General features: G+C 38.8%; 1 protein-coding gene across 1 annotated transcript in view; it reads right to left on the reverse strand.

The window, feature by feature from the left end:
- The window catches only part of LAMA2 (laminin subunit alpha 2), a 609,129-nt gene that overhangs the window by 401,091 nt on the left and 184,196 nt on the right, over positions 1-23,842 (reverse strand). The window contains exon 4 of the mRNA XM_089530405.1: positions 12,851-13,093. Coding sequence (XP_089386531.1) covers positions 12,851-13,093 — 243 coding nt within the window. The remainder of the gene's footprint in view (positions 1-12,850; positions 13,094-23,842) is intronic.

Below are 23,842 nucleotides of genomic sequence, written 5' to 3' on the forward strand. Positions count from 1 at the left end.
AAAGTAGTTTGGTTGGACTAGTGTACTACACATCTGATGAGGACTGCATTCTGGCGCTCTACCTCAGAACATGAAAACATATCATGACAGTTCATAATACAAGAAATTGTTAATAGATTTTGTGGTGCTGTTCATGGATTTTGTCAAGACCATTTATAATTTTCCAAATGGTTCCAGAACCTCTAAGTGTCCTTTTATCTCTTTGGAAATGTTGTTGAGATTGATTCCCAGGAAGAGTTGATGCATGGATGTAATACTACATCAGTGTAATATAGTGGTTGGACTATGGAGATTTTCGCATGAGGACAGAATAGGGACGGGATTGTTCCCCCGTCCTTATTCTGTTTTTATCCCATCCATGACTGCAATGACTTGAAAGGCTTTCAAATCGCAGTGCTGATCCCACCATTAACCTGTCATTAAAGTGATCTTCAGTTAATGCAAAATGCTGGCCAATGTTGCTTTAATGACAGGGTAATGGCAGAATAATGAAGGGATCTGCACGACTTCATCTGAAAGCCTTTTGCATGATCACTGTCATTCACGCTTCCCAGATGGGATAAGCATGAATCCTGTCTGAAATTCCTTCCTGCTATTGTACAGGAAGAACAGGAACATGACAGGACGTCCCTCATCTGACACTCTGGAGATCAGGGTTTGATTCACCACAAGGCCATGGAAATGCACTGGGTGACCTTGGGCGAATAACACACACACTCACACTCACAAAACTTTGTGACAAGTTTTGCCTTAGGGTCACCATAAGTCAAAAATAATTTGAAAGCACACAACAACAAGAAACCATATTCAAGGGTAGCTGCATTGGCCATATAACAAAGTAAAATAACATCAAGAATCCACAAAACAGTGATACCTTTATTGGAACAACCAAAATGCACATTATAGATATTGCAAGCGTTTGAAGCTCCACTGGCTTCTTCATCAGCTAGAGGGAGTTAAAAATCATACACTAGAAAAACAAGGTTTATATACACAGGAGTCCATGTTAAAAATAACAAAACTCATACCTAATTCAGAATCAAAAGAAAAATGGGGGTAGGAGGAAGAACATACTACAATAGAATATCTAAAATGGAAATATAATTGGCTTAACAGTCAGCTTTTTTTGAAAAAATTAAGTTCCCTACATGTGTGATTTTTCCAGTTAGGAGAAGAGGGTGCCATATAGTAGCAGCCAAACAAATTCATCATTTGAATCCAGTGTTGAACATCATCATATGTAGGAATGAATTGCCATTCTCATATGCTTTTATTGGCAGAAAATTCTACTGAGAGTAGAGGGACTAATTGTTCACCATGGCTGCATCCACACTCCAGATATAATCCAGTTTTACAGCGCTTTATCTGCAATTGCTCAATGCTATGGAATTCTGAGAACTGTAGTATTGTGAGACATTTTGCCTTATCTGTCAGAAACCTCTGGTAACACAGCAAACTACAAATCCCAGAATTCCATAGCATTGAGTCATGGCAGTTAAAGTGGTGCCAGAGTGGATTATTTCTACGGTCCAGATCCAGCCCATCTTGCTTACCAGATGAACTAAAAAGTATTCTTAGGAGCAAAGAGATACGGTCTGGATTGACCATCCTATGGATTTCGTTTCTTCTGGTCTGCCATTAAACCAGTACATTCCTGATTGCTCTAGTGGAACCCCGTTGAGTCAAAATGTGTTGCTGCTCACTGGTGTCACCCAGTGTGGGCCACAGCACTGCAACCCATAGTGACACCACTGCCTGAGGGTTACTGTTTATTAATTCCTGAAAAGACAGGATGCGTCAACACATCATGTTAAGAGTTTTCTCCCCTCCAGCATGAAAGTGAGACAATAAGCACTTCTTCTAATCAAGGTTTCTTCAATTATGCAGAAAGTTTCTGCATAAAACTATTGTATTTCTCTTTGTGAGGCAAAGCACAGAATGGCTAGTCTGGGACAGTCTCCTGACTATCCTATTTACCTGCTCCTTCAAACCACTACATTTCTATTCATTATAGGAACTGACTCAGGGCAGGATCTGATTTTTTCTGTTGACATCCCCTGGGGACTTGCATGCTTGGTGATCTCTTTGGCCCTATTGGTCACTTACCATCAAGACACAGGTCATCCAAAATAAATAAGTATTAGAAATGGGGAAGTGAAGAGATTAATAACTCCTCCATCTGTCACTCACAATTTACTATCTAGGAAAAAAAACCTCAGTGATTTCCATATAGACCAACAAGGAAAAAGCATTGATCCAATTACTAATCCCAGCCAGAGTAGACTGAATGAACAGGATTTACAAAAGTATTGATTTACTATTCAATAATTGATGACTGAACTATACTTGAGACTATCAATAAGATTTAGGCCAACCACAAGAGACTTTAGTCATAAAAGGTATACTATGAAAGAATCATGGCTGTCTGATCACTTCCTGTCAAGTAAACAAATCACCTCTTCCCCCTCTACATTTCATTCCTCCATTCTAGGCAAGGGCTCACTGTTTCTTTTTTTCTCCATCCTCTTCCTTTTATGAAAGATCCCCTTCTTCAGTTACTTTTTTTCACATGACTTCTCAGTCTCTCTCTTTCCTACAAAAGGAGTCCACCAAACAACAGGCAGAATTCAGCTAGCACAGAGTCATGTGATGCATTCCCTCGAAGCCTAATCCCACTCTCCTTGAGACCTTCTGCATTATTCTGCTGGTCAGAGAGAAACTCTAACTAATTCTAACAATTTAAAGTACCCAGTATATTTAAGTGATGGCATAATTGGAATGCTAATTGGGCAATCTATGGGATTCAACATGGGAAATAATCTTATAAATTAATTATCTAGCTAATTAATAAAACATTTTTTCTACAGTTAGGGCTATGCTGATGAATTCACAAGATAGGACTTTCTCTCTTGGGACATCATAATTTTGAGATTCCATCCCAAGCTGGTTCTACCTCAGCAGGTGTTTAAAATGGTGGGTATAAGTCCATATTTGCTTGTTCACTGGAACAGACATGCTTAGCAACCAAACTATCATGTAGCTGAATCTTCTGTCCAAGTACTCAGCTGGCAACCAATACTATTTGCATGGATCCGAGTTCAAAGAGACCTTGAAACTGAATTATGAGAGGTTGGAAATCATGTGAAGTCCTTTGTACAAATTTATACACATATACACTTCTCTTCTACAATTGTGTATGCCACACTGCACAGGGAGCTCAATGAAATGCATACAATTTAGGGGTGGGGCTACATTCACATGAATGCTATAGGTGCATAATGCAACTCCCCTCCATGTTCACAACTCCAATATCTCAAATGACAGAATAGAGCTAAGGAGTAACAGCAGACACAGTTTTGGATGGACATTTTATACGTATTTGAAGGTGCACTATGCAGTACTCTCAAATAATGCCTGTATAAGTGATGAAAACACCAATATAAAATGACAGATATGAGTAAATTACCATGTGATGGAAAATGGAAAGTTTCAATGCCAAACTCCAAAAGTAAATTATACTTTCAGTGATTAACAGGCTGTGATGGGATGTGGGAAATCATTCAGTTAGGTTCTATGCATGGAAGGGGATGTAATGGCTGTTATGCCCATATTCTGATACCTTACCCCAGGCTGTGTACACAGACCTATACTGTATACATACAGTAGGAATCTGGCAACAGAGGGAAGGAGGGAGAGAGAGAGAATAAATGTGTGTGTGTGCACGCATGTATGTGTCTTCAAGTCACCTGTCAACCTATATCAACTTCATGAATTTTCATAGATTTTTCTTTTTTAAAAATCTTTATTGAATTTTAAACTATAAAATAAAAGAAAATCAGTGCATTCCATCATATACCATCATTATGATCAATATAATCATTCACATTGTTCTTCTCCCCCCTCCCTCCCCCCTTATTATTCACAGTGTTGCTGAACTCTTAGCTATTCTTTTGAATTCCCCATGAAGTCACTCAAATATCTCTTTACCTCATATTAATCCTAACTCTCTTGCTTAAATACTAAAACTGTATATATCCTATCTCCTCTTTTATCTTATACCCACAAACCAAGTCTTATCCCTTCACCTATTGGTTACTATACTAGCTATTTACTCATTATTACATATCTAATTTACTTAGTCATTTTATTCTCTTGTCAGAATGATATATCTGCAGCATTCTTTTCCATGCAACATTTTCTTCTTCATCTTTCTCATTTAAAGCTAATGTTAATTTATCCATTTCCCATATGTCTAAACTCTTTTCCAACCACATCTCTATATCAGGTATGTCTCTGCTTTTCCACTGCCTTCCTAGTACTATTCTTGTTGTTGTGATCAAATAAAGTATTGTCTTCTTTTCTTTCCTTAGCTCTTTACTTTCGATTATATTCAGCAGGCACATTTCTGGGAGTAGTGGGAATTCTTTTTGAGTTATTTTCATTATCATCCTATGTATTTTAATCCAGAATTTTTTTACTATTGGACAGGTCCACCACATATGGTAAAAACTCCCTATACCTTTTCCACATTTCCAGCACAGCACCGTATCCTTTTTATATATCTTTGCTAATCTACTCGGGGTGAGGTACCACCTATGTAGCATTTTGTAAAAATTCTCTTTAATATCTGCACACAAAGTAAATTTAAGATCTTTGCCCCATGCTTTTTCCCAGCTTTCTAATTGAATATTATGGCCTATATTTTGTGCCCATTTTATCATTCCTTGTTTTATACAGTTTTGTTCTAATTCCAGCTTTAAGAAGGTCTTATAGAATTTAGCTATCTTTTTTCCTTTTCCATCCTCCAGTATTATATCCAATTCTGTTTTTTTTATCCGTTATGCCATATTGATTCATATCTATTCGGTATCTTTCCTTTAGTTGATAGTAGAGGAACCACGATATATTATATCCCTCCAAATTTAACATTTCCCTTGTTTTCATAGCTTTTTTTCCTTCCTCCCCTTTCAACAAGTCTTTATATCTTAGCCATGCCCTACCCTCTATTTTGCCTCTTTGTAGAAGTGCTTCATGGGGAGAAACCCATTCCGGAAGTTGCCTATATATTCCCTTTATATATTTCCCAAACTCTCCATAATGCTCTTCTTATAATGTGGTCTTTAAATTCTTTATTTAGTTCTACCCTTCCCAACCACATATACCCATGCCATCCATATCTTAAATTAAATCCTTCCAAATTTAGTATTCTTTCCTCTTTTAATTCTATCCATGCCCTTATCCAATCCATACAACATGCGTAAAAATATATTTTGAAGTCTAGTAGCCCTAATCCTCCTCTTTCTTTAGCATCCGTTAGTGTTTGCCACTTAATTCTGGCTTTCCTCCCTGCCCATATAAACTTCCTTAAATCCTTTTCCCACTCACTGAATATTTTGTTATTAACTATAATTGGTAAATTTTGGAATAAAAACAACACTTTAGGTAATACACACATCTTAACAATTGCTATTCGTCCTAATAGAGATAATTGTAGTTTTGACCATTTTTCCAGATTCTTCTTTATTTCCTGCCAATTTGTTCTATAATTATTGTCGAATAGTTCATTATTTTTTTGTGATCTGAATTCCCAAATATCTAACCTTTTTTTGTATTTGTATCCCTGCTTTTTCCTGTAACTCTTTTATATATATAATTTGCAAAGAATATATCTCTTATTTTCTTTTGTTCCGTTGTAATCCCCTTATCTCCAAAAATTTCCACTATTTGCCTCGATTCTTTCATTTTTTTAACTTTATAGGCTAAAAATTTGCCTGCTTTATTACCATGTTCGAATTGTCTTTGTTTTATAAATTTCATTTTTTTACTTACCTCCTCTATCATATTAACTTCTAATTGTTTCTTAAGAGTTTTCATCTTTTTCCTCAATTTCACATTTTTTGGTTCCTCTATCATCTTTTTTTCTAAACCTTGTATTTCCTCCGATATTTTCTGAACCTCTTTTCTGTATACTTTGTCTCTCTCACTCTTTCTCTTTATCAACATTCCTCTAATTACTGCCTTATGCGTATCCCATATAGTTTTCATACTGGTATCTTTTTCAGTATTTTCTAAGAAGAAATATTTTATTTGCTCTTTTAATTTTTTTATGAATTCTTTATTTCTAAGCAATGTGTTATCCAATCTCCAATTATATTCTTTCTCTCTTTGTTCTAATTCTAGCCAAATTTGATTATGGTCTGAGTTTTTATTTATCTTTATCTTAACCTCTTTCACTTCTTTCATCATCTCCGTTGATATTAAAAACATGTCTATTCTTGAAGCAGAGCTGTGCGGAACTGAGAAAAAGGTATGGTCTTTGAGTTCTTTATTTTTAATTCTCCAGGGATCCGATAAAGCTAATAAATCTAGCATATCAAAGAATTTTTCTGGTAATTTCCCTTGATTCTCTGTTATCTTTTTATTTGATACTCTATCTAATTTTGGATTTATGACTCCATTCCAATCCCCCATAAATATATGGTATTCATATTTTAAATTTGCTATTTTCTTTAGTAGGTTTCTATAAAATTTTGTTTTGTTTCCTGTTGGGCCATAGATCCCCACTATCAGTGTTTGCTTCCCATTCACCATTACTTCTATACCTATGTATCTGCCCTCCTCATCATTTATCACCTCTTTCACCGGAATCTTATTTTTAATGTATATTGCTACACCATTTTTCTTCCTTGTGCCTGCTGAAATAATCACCTCCCCCAATTTTGGATTTCTTAAGTATTTTTCATCTTTTTTCTTTATCCTCGTCTCTTGAATGCTGCAAATATCCCATTTCTGTTTTTCCAATTCATGAAATATCTATTTTCTTTTGTAGCCAGAGTTCATTCCTTTTATGTTCCATGAAAGGAACTTCATTTTTATTGCTGTTTGGTTTCCTTCTTATTATTCTTATCTTCCTCTTTTTCTTCTTCTTCTTTTTTTTTATTCCTTTACTTCTTGCCACTCCTTCTTTTCTTCAATTGTGACCTCTACGTTTTCTCCCAGGATCCTCAGCTCCGCCTCCCATTCCAGATCTACTCCTCCTGTTGCTCCTGTTGCTCCTATCAGGAGATCTTCTTGCTCTACTCCATCTTTCTCTCCATCTTTCCTTTTTTCCTCTCTTTCCTTTTCTTTCTCTTCCTTTTCCTTTTGTCTTTGAATCTGCTCTTGTTCTTCTCTTCTCGTTCCACCCTCTGAGTCCTTATCCATTTTCTCGTCTTCCTTGAACCATTTGTTATAAAAAATCCTTGCTTTTTCGACTGTGTCTATTTTGTAATATCTCTGTTTCCACATGAAAGAGATTCCTTCTAGCGGCTCCCACTTGTATCTTATGTTCTTTATTTGCAGCACTCTTGTTAAATTTGCGTAGTCTCTTCTCCTCCTCAACACATCACCGGGAATGTCTTTAAAGATTTGAATTTCATTTCCATCTACAGTGATTTTCTTTTTATAGCTTTCTTGAATTATTCTATCTTTCACTCTTTCTCTCGTAAAATAAATCACAATGTCTCGTGGCAAATTCCTTGTTTTGGCTGCAACTGAGTTTATCCTGAAGATTTTGTCCACGTCCAGATCTAACAGTTCTGGCTGACATTCTATCAGATTCGCTAATACTAGAACTACTTTATCATACAGGTTCTCATTATATTTCTCCTTTAGACCCCTTATTTTAAGGCATTTTCTTCTGTCTTTCATCTCTTTTATTTTAATTTGGTCTTTTTCCTGCATTTGTGTCATAGTTAGTTCTTGCGTTACTCTTTCCAGCTCCTCAGTTTTCATTTCCAGCTTACTCACTTTCTTCTTGATTCCTTTCATGTCCTCTGATAGTTCTGTCATTGTATTTTTAAGGTTTTCCATATCTTTTTTGAAGTCAGCCCTTAATTCATCTCTAGAATCTTTAATTTCTTGCCTTATGCTTGTCTCCATTTTTTGTATCGCCTCTAGTATCTTCCAGTTAGTGTCTACAGTTTTAAGTTCTACTGAAGGTCTTCTTGGCAGCATCTGCCTTACTTCCACCCCTTGCATCATCTTTTTCTCCTTTTCCTGTCCTCTGGTCATCATTTTAGAGTTCTTTGTTGTCAGTGTCCCGTTATTATACCTCCTCACCACTGTGTGTCACTGTGTTTCATATATCAGCTTCCCTTCTCTCTCAGTTCCTTATTTCTATTTCCAGGTGCAGTTATTCCTCCTGACTGCTAGGTGTCATTTCCTTTTTTCCTTCCACTGACTCCCTATTAGGACCTTCTTGTACCTGCTCTTTTTCTTGTTGGGAGTCACTTCCTGTTCCTGTCCTTTCACTTCCTTTCCTTACACGCGGTGTTTGACCTTGAAAACGCTGAGTAGTAAGTTTTAGCCTTCCTTCTCCCTGCCGAGGCCACAATCCCCTTCTTCTCCTCTGGTCCGCTGTCGTCTTCTTCTCCTCCTGGTCCGCTGTCGTCTTCTTCTCCTCCTGGTCCGCTGTCGTCTTCTTCTCCTCCTGGTCCGCTGTCGTCTTTTTCTCCACCTGGTCTGCTGTCGTCCTCTTCTCCTCCTAGTCCAATGTCATCTTTCCTCACCCCTGGTCCTTTATCTTCTTCTTCTCCTCCTAGTCCAGTTCCTTCTCTCTCTCCTTCACTTTGTCTTCTTTCCGCACCCTCCGTCTCCCTTCCTTTCCTCTCCTTCACTCCAAACTAGCGGCTGGGTTGCTTCTCTCTCGGTTTGTAAAGCCCCCTTTCAGTGTTATATATTCCTCCTTTTGTTGTTTACAGTCTTAGATTACTTTACCAAATCCAATTTCCCCCTCTCTACCTCCGGTAAAGTATATTTGATGAGGATCTTAATCCACAGCAACAGCTTCTTTCCTCTCCACCTTTGTCTTCTTATCCTTCCCCTAAAATCCGGGCCGGCGGGGCTTGCTTGCGCCCTGCTTATAGTCACGGTTTGCCCTCGTCCTCCTTCTCCGTCACCGATCATCCACAAGGAGCCACTTTTGTGACTCCTTCCGCAAAATCTGATGAGTCCTGGAGGACCCCGCGGGCCCACCCGAGTCCCCTTTACCGGGGGGAGCGATTTTCCCCCACAAAAATACTATAAGCGGTGCTGCTCTCTCGCCTGCTACCGCGAGTTGCAGCTTTCACTCCGCCATCTTTCCCGGAACCTTCATAGATTTTTCTTAGGCAAGGAATACTGAGAGGTGGTTTGCCATTGCCTTCCTCTGAAAAATAGTCTAAAGCCTCTGGTGTTAGTTGGTGGTCTCTCATTCAAATTGTACTAACCAGGGTTGGCTCTTCTTAGCTTCCATGATCAGATGGGATCTAGAATGCTATTCCACAAGCACTGTATTTAAAACCGTGGGGTCATTAAAACATTAAATGAAGGCTATGTTAAACCAAAATCCTAAATCTTCTATAGAAAACATAAAGATATTACCAAGAGTTAATGTCCCTAGAATAATTTCCACATAACAAGATTAATAAAAACAGAGGCACTAGATCTAATCCATAAAACCAAGAAATCCACTGTTACTATAAAGAAAGAAATTAAATGCAAATAGCAGTGGTTTCAAGGCAAGTGAAATGAAGCAAAAATCACTATGGTAACCATTAATTTTTAGTTTTCAGATTAATGAAAATCACAGGAATCAAAAGCAATGATGGCAGCTTTGTAAAGCTTTTGAAAAGGTTGAAGTTTTATTAAATCAACAGGAGAGGTAGTGCAAGTGCACCTACATGTTAATCTCAGCAAAATACACCACATGGTCCTAATTAGTGCTGAAAGGAAAGCTCACACAAATATAACACACATCTACTTATCAACATTGTTGGATTAGAATCCTAACACAAATAAATAACTACAAATCCCATGGAATTCAGTGAAGTATGTAATTTTTATATTTCAGACCTTTATAAAACGCAGCAATGAAATTCATGCCAAAACTTGAATTTTTTTATTAAAGCCCAAGTGCTGAAGAATTAAATTAGAAAATCACATTCCTTCCACTTCTACAAAACATTTGACATTTTTGATTTCCCCCTAAATTTAGCATTAATTATAATTTGAAAAGAAGGAAGCACTTTATGTTTCACTTTTCCCATAAAGCACAGTTATCAATCACTGGTGCATTATGTACCATACATATTGGAAGCAAGTCTTTTGAACACATCTTAAGCACAAATTAAGAATGGAAATTTTGCCCTTTGATGTATTTTTAAAAATGCAGCTATATATGGAAGATCAGAAAGTAAAGAGCTATAAAATATGTCAGAAGCCCTTCTGTCCTAGCAAAATGCCAAACATAGTGCCACCAAGGAAAATACAATGAGAGACCCCCGTAGATACAGGAGCAAAATGGCTGAAAGGGGTAGGACATGAGCGGCACAAGGATGGAGCATACATACTCTGTGTTCTATAGCACTTCAATTCAAAGTCAAATTCTCACCAATGCTTTGAATTCATATCTGCTCCAGGCTTGACACAAGATATTTCTGTTCCACTGACCTCAAACTAGAAAATGTGCATTTGGCTCACAAAACTGAGCAGTCTCAAAATATACACGGAAAACCAAACACAATAATAACACTCTTCTGTCTAGAAATCTAGCAAATATCTTAGCTTGAAATTCCAAATACGCATTGCCAACACCAGATTTCACTCCAAGAAGTGGCAGTGACAGGACAATGCATGCCAGAGAACTAGGTAAAGGAAGGGATAGGGAAATATTCAGCAAAGTATGGCGGGATACAGACCGCCCCTTTGGGGCGGCCTGCACCCGCCCCTTTCCCCGATGGATCAGGGCCTCAGCTGCCACAACGGCAGCCCCGAAGCCCCAATCTGCCACTTTTCCAGGCCACGGGGAAGCAGCAAATGGCTGGTTCCCCGCAGCCTGGAAAGGGGTGTCCTTGGGGCTTCAAGTGCCAACAACACCCCAACAGAGGCGGGGAAAAGGAGAAAGGGGCCACTCGGACCCTTTCTCTTTGTATTGCTGGCACGGCTGTTTAAAGGCCGCACCAGCAATATGTGCAGCCAAAGGAGCTCCGAAACGGAGCTCCTTCTGGCACCACTGAAAGGGCGCCACAAGCACCCTTCAGCGGCACCAAGATGTCACGTCTGCACCGCCCCATTTGGAAAGGGCATCGCCATTACAACGCCGCAGCAATGTACTAGGGTTGTGGGGAGTCTGGAAAGGATACCCCAAGGTAACCCTAGTATGTGTGCAGGCCAGCGCTTTGTGCCGGTCTGTATAGCACCTATAACTGCTATAGCCATCACCCATAGCTAGGGAGTGATCATTATATTGAAAAAACAAATCTGGAAGAAACCTAGGAGGCTATACTATCAGAAGAGGAAGACATTTGTTTCTATGTTCTGTGGATTTTTTTTAAAAAAAACCCAGTGTGTGATTGTAGGCAAGTTTGGATAACACCACTCAGTGGAAGGTATCTCAGTTCTTCCCAATGTTTGATTTACAATGGAAATCTAGAGACCCACTGTCATGGTGTAAAGTGACAAATATCACAGTTGCAGTTGCATTTCACAACTTTTTATATACAACACCATGTCTCACTCCTTTGGTCAAATGAATTAGAGTTAAATAAATAAAGGAAAAAGAATTCATTCATATGACACTAATTGAATAGGAGCCAAGATTCCTTGTTCCTTATGTTGTACTGAAAGATTAATTTGGGGAAACTGGGACAGTAAAATCAAACACATGTATTTATATGGAGAATAAAATAAACTCACAAGTAATTATAACAAAACCCTATACAGTCATTTCAAAAGGAACATTTGCAGTTCTGAATGAAAATCAGTAGAGAATAACTGAAAATTATAGAACTATCTTTGGAAAAGTGATGGCAAAAAAATAAATAAAAAAAAATTAAAAATCTGAATACCTCTGCCTAATAAGAAATCAAACATCAATCTAAATGACTGCAATATTATAGAATTATTCCACCTCAGAGGACAATAAAAGATATGCCTAGAATAAAATGTCATTTTTGGACTTTTAAAAATAGTTTTTAAGTAAAAGAAATATGATAACAGTTTACTAAAGGATTGATGTTTTCTGTAATAACGGCTGGATCTGAACTGCAGAAATAATCCCATTTGCCACGACTTTAACTGCCATGGCTCAATGCTATGGAATTCCGGGAATGGTAGTTTGGTGGGGCACCAGAGTTCTAGTGCCTCACCAAACTACCATTCCCAACATTCCATAGCATTGAGCCATGGCAGTTAAAGTGGTGTCAAACAGGATTATTGCTGCAGTGCCGTTACAGCCTACATTTTTTTTATCCCTTTCTGCTTCTACATTGTAAAGTACAAAAAATGGAGATTATAGCATAGCCATTTTTGTCCTAGCCAAGCAAAGGAAGGGAACGGGGCAAAACAGGGACAGTAAATTGCTGTTGCGCTGCCGCCCAACCATTACCTGTCTCCCAGGCATGCTCTGCTGGCCAATTTTGGAGGTACACTTCCATACTATCAAAATCGGCCAGCAGAGTAAACCCAGGGGACGGGTGATGGTCAGGCGGCAGCACAGGAGCAATTTACTGTGTGATAACACCTGTTTCCCCATGTTCTGCCCCATTCCCATCCTGTGCATGGTGAGGACAAAAATGGTCATGCGATAAATTTCATTTATGTTGACCCACCCATATTTACATTTTTAATGAAAATCTGTTTGGACTGATTGTTTTATATGCAATCATATGTCATTTGGGCCTTCATTACAGTAGTCTAGTCAGTGTTGCTTACACACTATGTAATGCTTTTGAAAACTTCCATTTATACATTAGTTGAGGAGGACATGCATATATTCAGCAGGGCTGTCTGATTGTCACCATATTGACGATAGCAGTATTTCTGATCTTACCTCTCCATTCTCCAATGGATGAATCTTGGAGTAATACGAAGTGCATATAACTTCATCATCCTTTGAATATGATGGAGGACCAGTGCGGGGAGGAATATTGTAACGAGTGAGACATTCAGTGTCTGTGATAGCATGATACTGCCAGGGCTGGTAGTTGACACCATCTAGTGAACGTTCCAGAATCCAGTTTCCAGGTCGTGGTGCATTGGCTGCTTTTACAATAACGTAAGCAATCTGGAAGATCTGGGGAAATGTAAACAAAACATCAGAATAACTTTCAATTGTGTTTTGTGTTCTTTTACTTTAGTTCTTTGAGCGACCTATCATGCTGAATCACAGCTAGGGACTAATTTTTATCTGAGTTTACAGGGAAGACTGAGTGGTAACATGATTGTACTTTTTACAGCCCTACATATCCTGGGTCCAGTCTACTTGAAGGAATGCCTCCTCCCATATAGTCCTCCCCGTACACTCCGCTCCTCCGGGAAAAAATTTCTACAAACAAGAAAGACCAGACTAGCAGTGACCTCCTGGAGAGCTTTTTCTGAGAATGTCCAGAACCAATTGAATCCATCCTCCCTACCATCTTTCTCATTTGCGAATTGTGTAATAATTTTGATGTATTGCTATGTATTTTAATTGTGCTCTAATATGTGATTTTAAATTTGGGAGGGAGGGTTAGCTTGGGGATTTGGTGGATTTTATTGCTTATTTTTGTATACTGTTTAGTCATACTGTTACCCGCCTCGATCCTCAAAACGGAAGAGGCAGGATATAAATAATTTTTCATTTCATTTCATCTAAATAAGCCAAGGGCTGGCACAGAGAGGATGGAGAAGGAATTTTCTCTGCTGCTCCATAGGGTAGGACCAAGTCTAATGATCTGAATTTATGGGGGAGTAAATTTTAATAGAACATTATAAGGAACCTCTTTAGCAATGAAACCAATTGCCTAGCAAGGCAGTGGAGTCTCCTTCTTGGGATGTTTTAAGAAATAGACCGGACAGCTACCTGCTGGGGATGCTTTAGGTGCAGATCCTGCACTGTGCAGGGGGTAGGACTTAATGGCTCTTGAGGGCCCTTCCATTTCTATCATTCCATACATTCTGCAAGTTATAGCATTTTAATAGCAGCTTGGGATTGAAAACTCTTTCTATTGAATGTTTGTGTTTCTGTTTCTCTGTTGTAACTAGTTCTGGGGCAAATGCTCAGCATACAAGATAAATGAATTACCTGTGGTTGGCCCAGCTACATTGTTACCATTAAAAAAAAAACCTAAGCCCCTGGCACTTGCACATATCTTACACTTATCTGTCATGCAAGGGCTTGGGGAAGAGGCAATGCTCAGCAATGAGGTGTCAAAATCAACATCCCCAACAATGAAGCTTTCTTCCATGAGCATTGTGGCATCATAACAACTGTAGGGAGGAGTCTAATCATAAATAAGTGGATTAAAAATAGCCTTTCTCACTCGTCCTCATTTCATAAGATCACTACCTAATGAGAAAAAAGACGCAGGCTTCATTGACTGGTCTGGCCTTGCCATTCCCTATGCTGTCCATGTATTGGAGCTGAAGATCTGGAGCAGGAAGCCAACTCTATGTGTATTATCACATGATCAAGCTTCTAAATCACACAGGGACCCAGTACATGATGGCTCCCTGTCCCAGATGTTTATTTATTGCGTTTTTATCATATTTTTTCCTATTAAAATGGCAGGTGGTTAACAACAGCAACATCCATAATATAATAACATAAACAACTGTATAGCAATCAACTGTAATTAACAGTTCAGCAGTGACTGTGGTCATTTTAATCAAAGGAATTTGTCATATTTCTCTGAAATGTCAGAGAACACACTGGCACAATCCAAACAGGCATCAAAGACTATTTTGAACTAAGCAAAAACAGCCTACTGAACTATCCACCTCAGCATTGCATTCCAGTAGAAACGAAAACATGAAATCATTTTCTGTGAGAAACCAGTGAGATCTTTCCCTCACCTCTGCTCAGTTTTGTGGTAAGAAGCAAGGAGGTTACTACACTCTCTGGTCTTGATGCTTCTAGGAGAGCCAAACCATGAATTAAATAAATTTCTTTGTCCAGCTTTTTGAGACACTGTGTAAACCCCTGCTTCAAACTATACTTTCAATTTCATCCTAAGGTAGAGACATGCACTGACATCCCTGAGAGACATGGCTATTTTCAAGATTAGTCCTTTCAGAACCCTGTGTTATGGGAGACTAGATTGCTCTGCTGTTAAATACTTGCTACATCCACAAAACACTACTAAGGCTGTTCTCATCTTGATCATTCTCAACACATCTGTCACTTCAACCACTAAGGTAAACTACATATTAAAATATTCAGCCTCAGCGTATATAGCAGGGCTAAATATAACCAATTAACTCCTTATGAGGGCCAGTACACCAAATTGAAAGATGATCAAGAAGATCATTATTATAAAAGGGAATATGGTCACTGACCACAATAAAACAATTGATTGATTATAAAAGCAGATTTATTGGTGACTACTAGTTGCATCAAATACTCAATAGCACAGAAAGCTTACACACCCTTCAGTTAATAGGAGCCAGAATCCCTCACAGCTGATTTGAATACTTGTATCCCCACAGAACACAGTTTAGAGAAGTTTCCTGTGGGCCAAGAAACTTCTATAAACTGCTGCATACATTTCTTTGCATATGTTTTTCCTAAAGCTTTTTTTGTTTTGGGGGGGGGGGGGGGTGAGCCAAGTGGCTTTAGTAAAACCTCCCTAGCCAGACTGAAAGAAGCACATTGACTCTTCTGATATACTCAGAGGAAAGCAAGTGATCTCTTGTTCGCATCTAGTGAAATGTCATATTGAGGTGAATAGTTCCATGCAGTTTCTCAAGTGTGTTCATTAATCTTACCCATGTCCTGTTTCAAGCTGAGTGATACAATTTTGTGCACTCATTACAAGCTTCCTAGGACCACATTTTCTATGTTAAGGAAAGTTGGGATCCTTTGTTGTTGTTAATTGCCCTTGAGTCGCCCCTGACTCTTGACAACCCTGTAGATGAGACATCTTCAGTCCCCCTATCCTCTATTGCTCTGCTTAAGTTCTGTAGATTTATGCCCATGACCTCCCTAATTCTGTTTGGCCATCTAACGTGCAGTCATCCTCTCTTTATACTGCCCACCTCCTTTCCCAGCCTTTTAACACTTCACACTTATAGCACCTTGGTCCAATATCAGGTCTCCAGGCTGACATTCCTTTCATGGAATATTGCAGGCTGGCATGGAAGAGTTACGGATCCCACTTTTCAAAGCTATATCAAACTGCATGATATAGTGTTACTCCAAGAGACTTGGGAAAGGGGAATTGGAGCTAGACGGGTTCACAAGTTATTCACTTAAAGCTGAAGCTAGTGCTAGAGGAGGCCATTCTAAATGAGGACTCGGGATTTTAGTTTCTACCAACTCCGAGCCACTCATGTTAATTTCATTTCATTTGCTAATACTGCAGTATCATTGGTTATTGAGTTTCAGATTAGTTCTATAATACTGATTAATGTTTATCTATCACTACTCCAAGATAAACATCAAAACAAGTACAGATGGGTTGAATTAAAAAAAATTATTAGTAGAATGTCATCCTTATATCCCAATGCATCTATAATATTGACAGGAGATTTCAATGCCAGAACAGGTCAAAATGATGAAGCTCTCTATAACCATTTCGGTGAGTTTCCACCTGATGTAGAAAAGGCCCACTTATGATACCACTGTAACTGCAATGGCTGCATTCTAGAGAATTCTGGGGTCTGCAGTTTGGTCAAGTACTAGACATCTCTGGTTCTTTAATTTTTGAACACAGTTCCCTGCCACCACCAAAGTAAGGTTCAAGTGAGACTTGTGAGGAAAACTGAAGACCAAAGGAAAGAGAAAGTCTTGCAACTGTTTCCAATTCCTTAACTGTGGCTGATGCGCGCGTGCACACACACACACACACACATTATGACCTCACTATTCTTAATAAACATAATTTTATTTAATCTGTGGAACAAGACTTCTGCAGTGAAAACACAGCTTGTTTTAAAAAGATATAAGTAAACCTTCTGAGCTGAATATAATTCATGATCCTGTCTAATATAATTTCTGCTTTTTAAGAATAATAAATCTTGCTTTTTGATATTTTACATCAGAATCTACAACCTCCAAATCTGGACATTTTAAGTACTACTAGTAGAAGCTGTTGTATTCATATATAGAAGTGTATAATTATACATAACACTGGATTTATGATTTGATTGTAATAACAAATTAATGAACATGGTTGACACTCTGTATTGCAGCTATGGATTTGCAACCTGGAGCTTCAAAACCGTAATTGCTCTATATGCATTAACACTACCTTGTTACAATCATGGCACTATTGGCACAATTGTAAAAGTCTCTCCAAATGTACTTTGCTAGACACACCAAGAGACAGAGACAATAACGTTTCTACCACCCTCCCACCAGCCAGAGAGTCTGCAACTATCAGAAGCAGAGCTCCCTTTCAGTTCCTTGTTAGTTGATGGGAGGGAATGGGTGGAAACATCATCCTCCTGCACCCCAACTCCCAACCAAATTGATCTCCTTCATCCAGTCTGGCAACTGCCTGATTAAATAGGTTTGGGGAGAGCTGGACTAGGTGATATTAGTTATGCATTCATAAACAAATAGGTGGTGTAGAATATTGCCTCATCTTTTCACAGCCACCTACTTTCACAGTTTTTCTATTATTTGCAATTATTAGGTGTCAGACACAATGGCATCACTAGAGTTGGCATAACCTGGTGAGGTGTCACCCCCCCCCCCCCATTGACCTCCTCCCATACCACACCATACAGAATCCTTAATAATATTTTTTGTACTGATGTACTCATAAACTGCACTTCCTATATATCACTGAATGCAAAGGCAATACAGTGCGCCCACGCCATACGCGGGCGCGCCATACGGGCCTTGAGCACAGGCGCTCAAGCCGCGGCACGCGCGCAGGGCAGAAGGGGTGGCGCGTCCCATTCAATTGAATGGGTGCGCGCGCCCGTTGCGCCCCGCGCGCACCCGCGCCACCACACTGCCGCGCACGAGCCCCATTGTTTCCAATGGGGCTCGAGCATAGGCGGAATTCGACTTACGCGGAGGGATCCGGAACGTATCCCCCGCGTAAGGCAAGGACACACTGTAGTTGTGACATAAACAACTAAAAAATTAAAATTATGCCTTTAAATTACAGTATCATATGCACAGCCTAAATTTATTTATGTGTGCCTGGTTTCATGTGGTTAAAGTGAAAATTTGATAAGATGTAATGTTTTTAAAGAAAATTTTAAAAGAATACTTTTTAAAAAATAAAATAAAAAAGAATTTTAAAATTTTAAATTAAAACAAACAAACAAACCTGAGACCTCTCCTTTCTCCTCCTACTAAGCTTCAGGCCACTGAGTTCCAACTATTTAAAGGGACGCAGGCAAATGTCACAGCCCATTTCTAACAAAAGACTGATGTTTGGGGAGTGGGGGTGCAACCCCTCTTAGAGTGTCACCTGGTGCAGCCTGCACCCTCCCCCCAGCCAAACCTGCATGACTACTGGCAAAAAAAGGCTCTATGTATCTTTTATATTTAAATCTTCAATGGAACAGAGTGGTATTATTTAAATATATAATATTTTATCTTGATAACATCCCTGAGACTTTAGGCTCAGAAATACCATAACGTCTACCAAATCCTGCAAGATGCCTTTCTGTTCTTAGTAAACCAAAAAGAATTGCTGCCGCTCTGCACCTTAATGGAAGAGAGATCCTTCATATATTGTCTTTCCAGCTGGCCTAGAAAACACCAGCCCTGAGCATTCTGCCAGTGATCTCTACCTGCATCTAATTATTGCTCCTTTCATATAAGCAGATTAGAAACATTTAATCAACACATATTATAGTTTGTGCTCTCACCTGACTTTCCAGCTAATTTAGATAGGATTTATTTTCAGCTAACATACTTGCCAGGACTGTGACACAACAAGACACAATTATATTTGAAGAAGCTCTGAACATGCTAATAATTTATCCTTCTTTGTAAATCAGTTTTTATTAAAACCTGGAAATAAATTAGGCAAATAGAGAAGCATACACATTGTAGTATGAAGAACAAAAATAAAGGTATTTTCATAGATAAGGTAAATAGCTGTCCTTAGATTGCACATTACCAATCCAATATTAGCATACATTGAAAGCTTCCAGTCTAGATGCCCCTTCCACATATTGATCATTCAATATGCAAGAGCCAGCATGTTGTAATAGTTTGGGTGCTGGACTGCAATTCTGGAAACCATGATTTGATTCCCTACTAGGCCTTGAAACCCACTGGCTCTCAGCCTCAGCGAAAGGCAAAGGGAAATCTCCTATGAATTAATGTTGCTAAGAAAACCTCATGATAGGTTCACCGTAGGGTCACCATGAGTAGGAAACTACTTGAAGGCACATAACAACAACATTTCTTTTCTGCACAGGAAAAAAGTGCCTTTCCATTCAATACAGTTATGGATCCCCTGAGTTTTCCTAGAAGAGAAAGGGTACATATATTTCTCCACTTTCAGTGCAGTACATCCAAAGATGATGGAAAGCAAAAACAAGCCATAATTTACACTTCTGCTATTCTAAAGAAATTAATGTGCAAGCATGCAATCATCACTTTCCATTCTGGATCCTGAAGTGTAAAGTATGACAAAGATTTTATTTTTTTTAAATGAGAAACCAGAAGACACTTTTCCATATTGTTGGTAGAGGAAAGCTTGTGTTTTCAAAGGAATGCTACCAATTCACACCAACTGACGTTTTGGAATATTATAATTACAGAGTGGAACAGATGAAATCATTAAAGTTGTTTCATTTCTTCTTTTTTGTAGTGCTTTGGCAACTTTGATAGTGTTGGCACCAAAATGAATAAAGGGGTGTGTGTGAAATTTCACATTAATAGTTTGCTAGTGTGACTAAGTACTTTACGGGTTTCCCAACATAGACATCTGAGAATTCTTTAAAAGGAAGTTTAATAGCAGCTAATATTTTCATTTTGCTCTTTCTTAACACTGTATTGAAGAACTGTTGCTCTCCAAATCATCTATAAAACAGAACTGTGCTGTTTGGTGAGAGCATAAGAGCATTTCCTCTTGTTGACCATCCCTGTTCTTTAATCATGACTTTCAGACATTTAGCATAATCCCTCCCTACTGTCCAGTGATTCAAAAATGTGTTTAGCACTTAAAACACAAGTTTAAATGGAATTAATGGCAAGTGTGAAAATGCCAGCTGAACATACTTAATGCTGTAGGTATGATTAATAGGCTACATAACATAGTCAGCCCAGCTGTCAATAGTATACCTATGGCTTCCTCCAAATAGCCAACAAACCATTCAGTCAAAACAGATTTCCCTACTGAACAGTGGGATAGTGTTGTATGTAAGGTCCAAGTATGTGATAAATTTGGGATTTGAAGGATAAAAATCTTCCTTCTCTCCAGAGTACTGTGTAACAATCAATAAAGTTTCCACTAGCACAATGTTTCCTTGTAATCTGGTTTTTCAAACCAAGCGAGGAAGTCAGATTGGTTGCCTTGGGTGACAAGTGATCTAGTCACTCACAGAGACTTGGTTATAAATGTTATATACTTCATGAGATATGCAATGTCAAAAGCAGACTATGCCACAAAACCTGATATGTTGCTAAGCATTGCAAATCTCACTAGGACTGCATCTGCACTGCAGAACCTGTTGGGATATAGAGTCCTGAGAAAATGCACAATGTGGTATTAAATAGTGACTGGATAACAAAGGGTCGCTGTCAGCTATGATGACAAGGCATTTTTCCATCAGTGCTGAGTCATGGGAAGTGACATTAGACATGATGGTCACCAAGTGCAGTAAAATGCTGCAAAAGGCTGTAAAAGTGCAAAGTCACCATGGACAGGGGACAGAGATCATTGTGACACAGGAGGAAGAGGCAGGGCCAAAAAGGCCACATGGAGCCCTGGCTATAAAAGGGGAGTGCCTCAAGTCACAGTGTGGGTTGTGGATGATGGTGTTGGAATTGTAAGATATTAGCTTCCAGGCACAGTATAAGGTGTTGGTCATTACCTATAAAGCCCTACATGGCTTGGGTCCAGCTTACCTGAGGGAATGCCTCCTCCCATACAATCCTTCCTGCACTCTCAGGTCCTCTGGGAAGAATCTCTTGCAGTCTAAGAAAACCAGACTGGTATCGACTTCCCAGAGGATGTTTTCTGTTGCCGCTCCAAAAATCTGGAATGACCTGCCGAAGGAGATCTGCCATATAACATCTTTGGAGGCAATAAAAATGGATCTCTTCCAGCAGGCATTCCCAAACTGGCCTCTTCTGAATGTTCACTCTCCAATGGCATAGCTGTTCCCACCAGACTGTGATCGCGATTGATTTTATTGATTTTATTGGGAGCATTTTGTTGGGAATTGCTGTTTTTAACTCTATTTTAGGGTGGGAGGGAGTTTTAGGATGTTTTGTTATATTTTTACTTGAGGGTTGTTGTGTAGCATTTTTATTGCTCTCTTGTTTGTTGTTACCCGCCTCGATCCAATATAGGGAGAGGAGGGATACAAATAATAATAATAATAATAATAATAATTATTATTATTATTAAGATAGCCTTGTACATAGTGGAAGTTCTGAAGAATAAAAGCCTCGTGAAGAGACATCTGGCTAGAGTCTCTTTTGTCAGCTTCTGGAAGGGCAGAGGCATTTCTCCAGTTTGCACACAGCTGCCTGTCGCTTGTAAGGTGGTGATCCTGGTGCAAAATGTCAGCATGGCACATCATGTACCACGCAACCAATGCTGACAGAACCAATGCAATGTTGATACATTTTAATTGCCATGGTTCCATCCTATGGAATTCTGGGATTTGCAATTTATTGTGACACCAGAACACTCTGAAAGAGAAGGCGAAATATCTCCTAGAACTATGAATCCTATAATTCCATAGCATTGAGCCATGGCAGTTAAAGCAGTGCCAATCTGTATCTTTTCTCCAGTGCTGATGCAACCAGAATCCCCCTTCCTAGTACTTCCAGCATAATAAACCCTCTACTCTCTTCATTTCACCACTAAATGACAGACCAAACTGTAGGTGGTGGTTATTACATTCACAGTGATTCAGACAACTGGATATTATTTATCGCAAACAATGTAATGCCATTTAAATACAGCTAGAGTATATTTTTTCTTGAAATTTGTTTGAAATGAATTGGTCTGTTTGGAATGTACTTAGTAATTTAAGGTTCTTCTCTGGAAACAACCATATTTTACAAGAGTACTTTTCTCAGGGAGCCATTTTCAGCACTCAGCTGCCAGTTTTGGAAAAAGGCAGACAAGGGATAAATGACTTAGTTGTTCTAAAGATGTCCAATAGCATTTAAACTACTCCACTCAGGCACATTATTAGGTCCTAGAATACTGAGATGACAAAAAGAGAGAGAACAGTGAAGCACCAAAATCAACAATTTAATGTTTTTCTTTGTTTGTTTGTTAAATTTTCTAATAAAGATTTTTTAAAAAATCAACAATTTAAACAGTTGGGTTAGAGTCAGAGTTCTAATCTAAATATCAAAGCATATACTAAAGATCAGCTGGTTGCAGGTTAACATTAATTTAACAATGAACCAAGGAACTATGATGTTTTCCCTCACTTGTTCTCACTTGTTAAGAAAGGGAAACAGAACAGGGGCATGACTAAAATCATCAAGACAGGCAATTGGGCTCTCCTTTCCTGAATAAAATCTACATCCTAACTTTTTATTTCTGCAACTCTGTTCAGTGACTGTTCTTCTAATGAATGATATCATTCATTCCTAGCTGGGTCCCCCCCCCCCTTCAACTTGAAGGTCATGGTCAAATCAAGCATACACGCTTGGGATTGTGATAGGGATTTTTAAGTCTAGTTAACTGACCTGATGACCCTAGGAGATTCTTACCTGTTGCTGTCATCAAGTAGGAAAGCCTTCTCAACAAAACAATACTCTTGTCAATTAGACCAAAAGTTCATCTAATCCAGCATCCTGTTTTCCTTTGTGGCCAATCACATTTGAATAGTCCATAACTATGACAGGAAGGAAAAGACCTCTCTGGCTCTTGTTCCCTAGCAACTGGTACTGAGAGGCCTACTGCCTCTGAATGCAGAGGTTTCATATAGCCATCATGTTTAGTAGCCAGTGACAGAATTATCTACCATGGATTTGTATAATCCCCTTATCTACTGTGCGAAGACGACATTTTCCACATGCTTAGAGCTACTGTCCGCATTACTGTTAGGGTTTTTTTTCTTCCTCTGGCTAATCTAGAGTTTTCAAAAGAGGAGTTTAACTTTGTGACTTTTCTCACTGACAACATCTTTGAGAGTCTTCCATCACTACAGGGGGCTTCCTTCAGGCTCCTCTTCCCCTACATATCATAGGTAGAGAGCTAAGTGATACATGACAGTAACCTACCAGTCCATCTGATAATCTGCAAGCTTAGTACACATTGATATGCTCAGAATTCATGCATCTTCAGTTCAAAAGAACTTGGTTATTTCTGCTCTAATGTGGGAACCTACCCTCACAAACAATGCTTTTCAGTGCAAGTTAATTCTAATAAAAACAGTGATAAACATATGCGGGGGGGGGGGGGCAATTTAAAAGTATTAGGTTGGCAATGTGTTATTTTTTAAAACCTCTCTGAAACACATTTGTGCAGAACCGTTATGAATAAAAATATTGTCTACTATGCACCCGGCTTTATCTATTATGAGATGCTCCCTTTCACATTTAGAAAGATGTAACAGATCATTATATGAACTGTTACAAGAGTATTTGCCATACCAGTTCCCAATACCGGCAGGGATAGTTCAAATTATAACTAAACATAACATAATCTGCATGTAATTGAACTCTGTAATTGTG

This window comes from Sceloporus occidentalis, unplaced genomic scaffold (genome assembly GCF_023333645.1).
Source record: "Sceloporus occidentalis isolate IW3139 unplaced genomic scaffold, rSceOcc1.0.p SCAF_6, whole genome shotgun sequence".
Classification (NCBI taxonomy): Eukaryota; Metazoa; Chordata; class Lepidosauria; order Squamata; family Phrynosomatidae; genus Sceloporus; species Sceloporus occidentalis.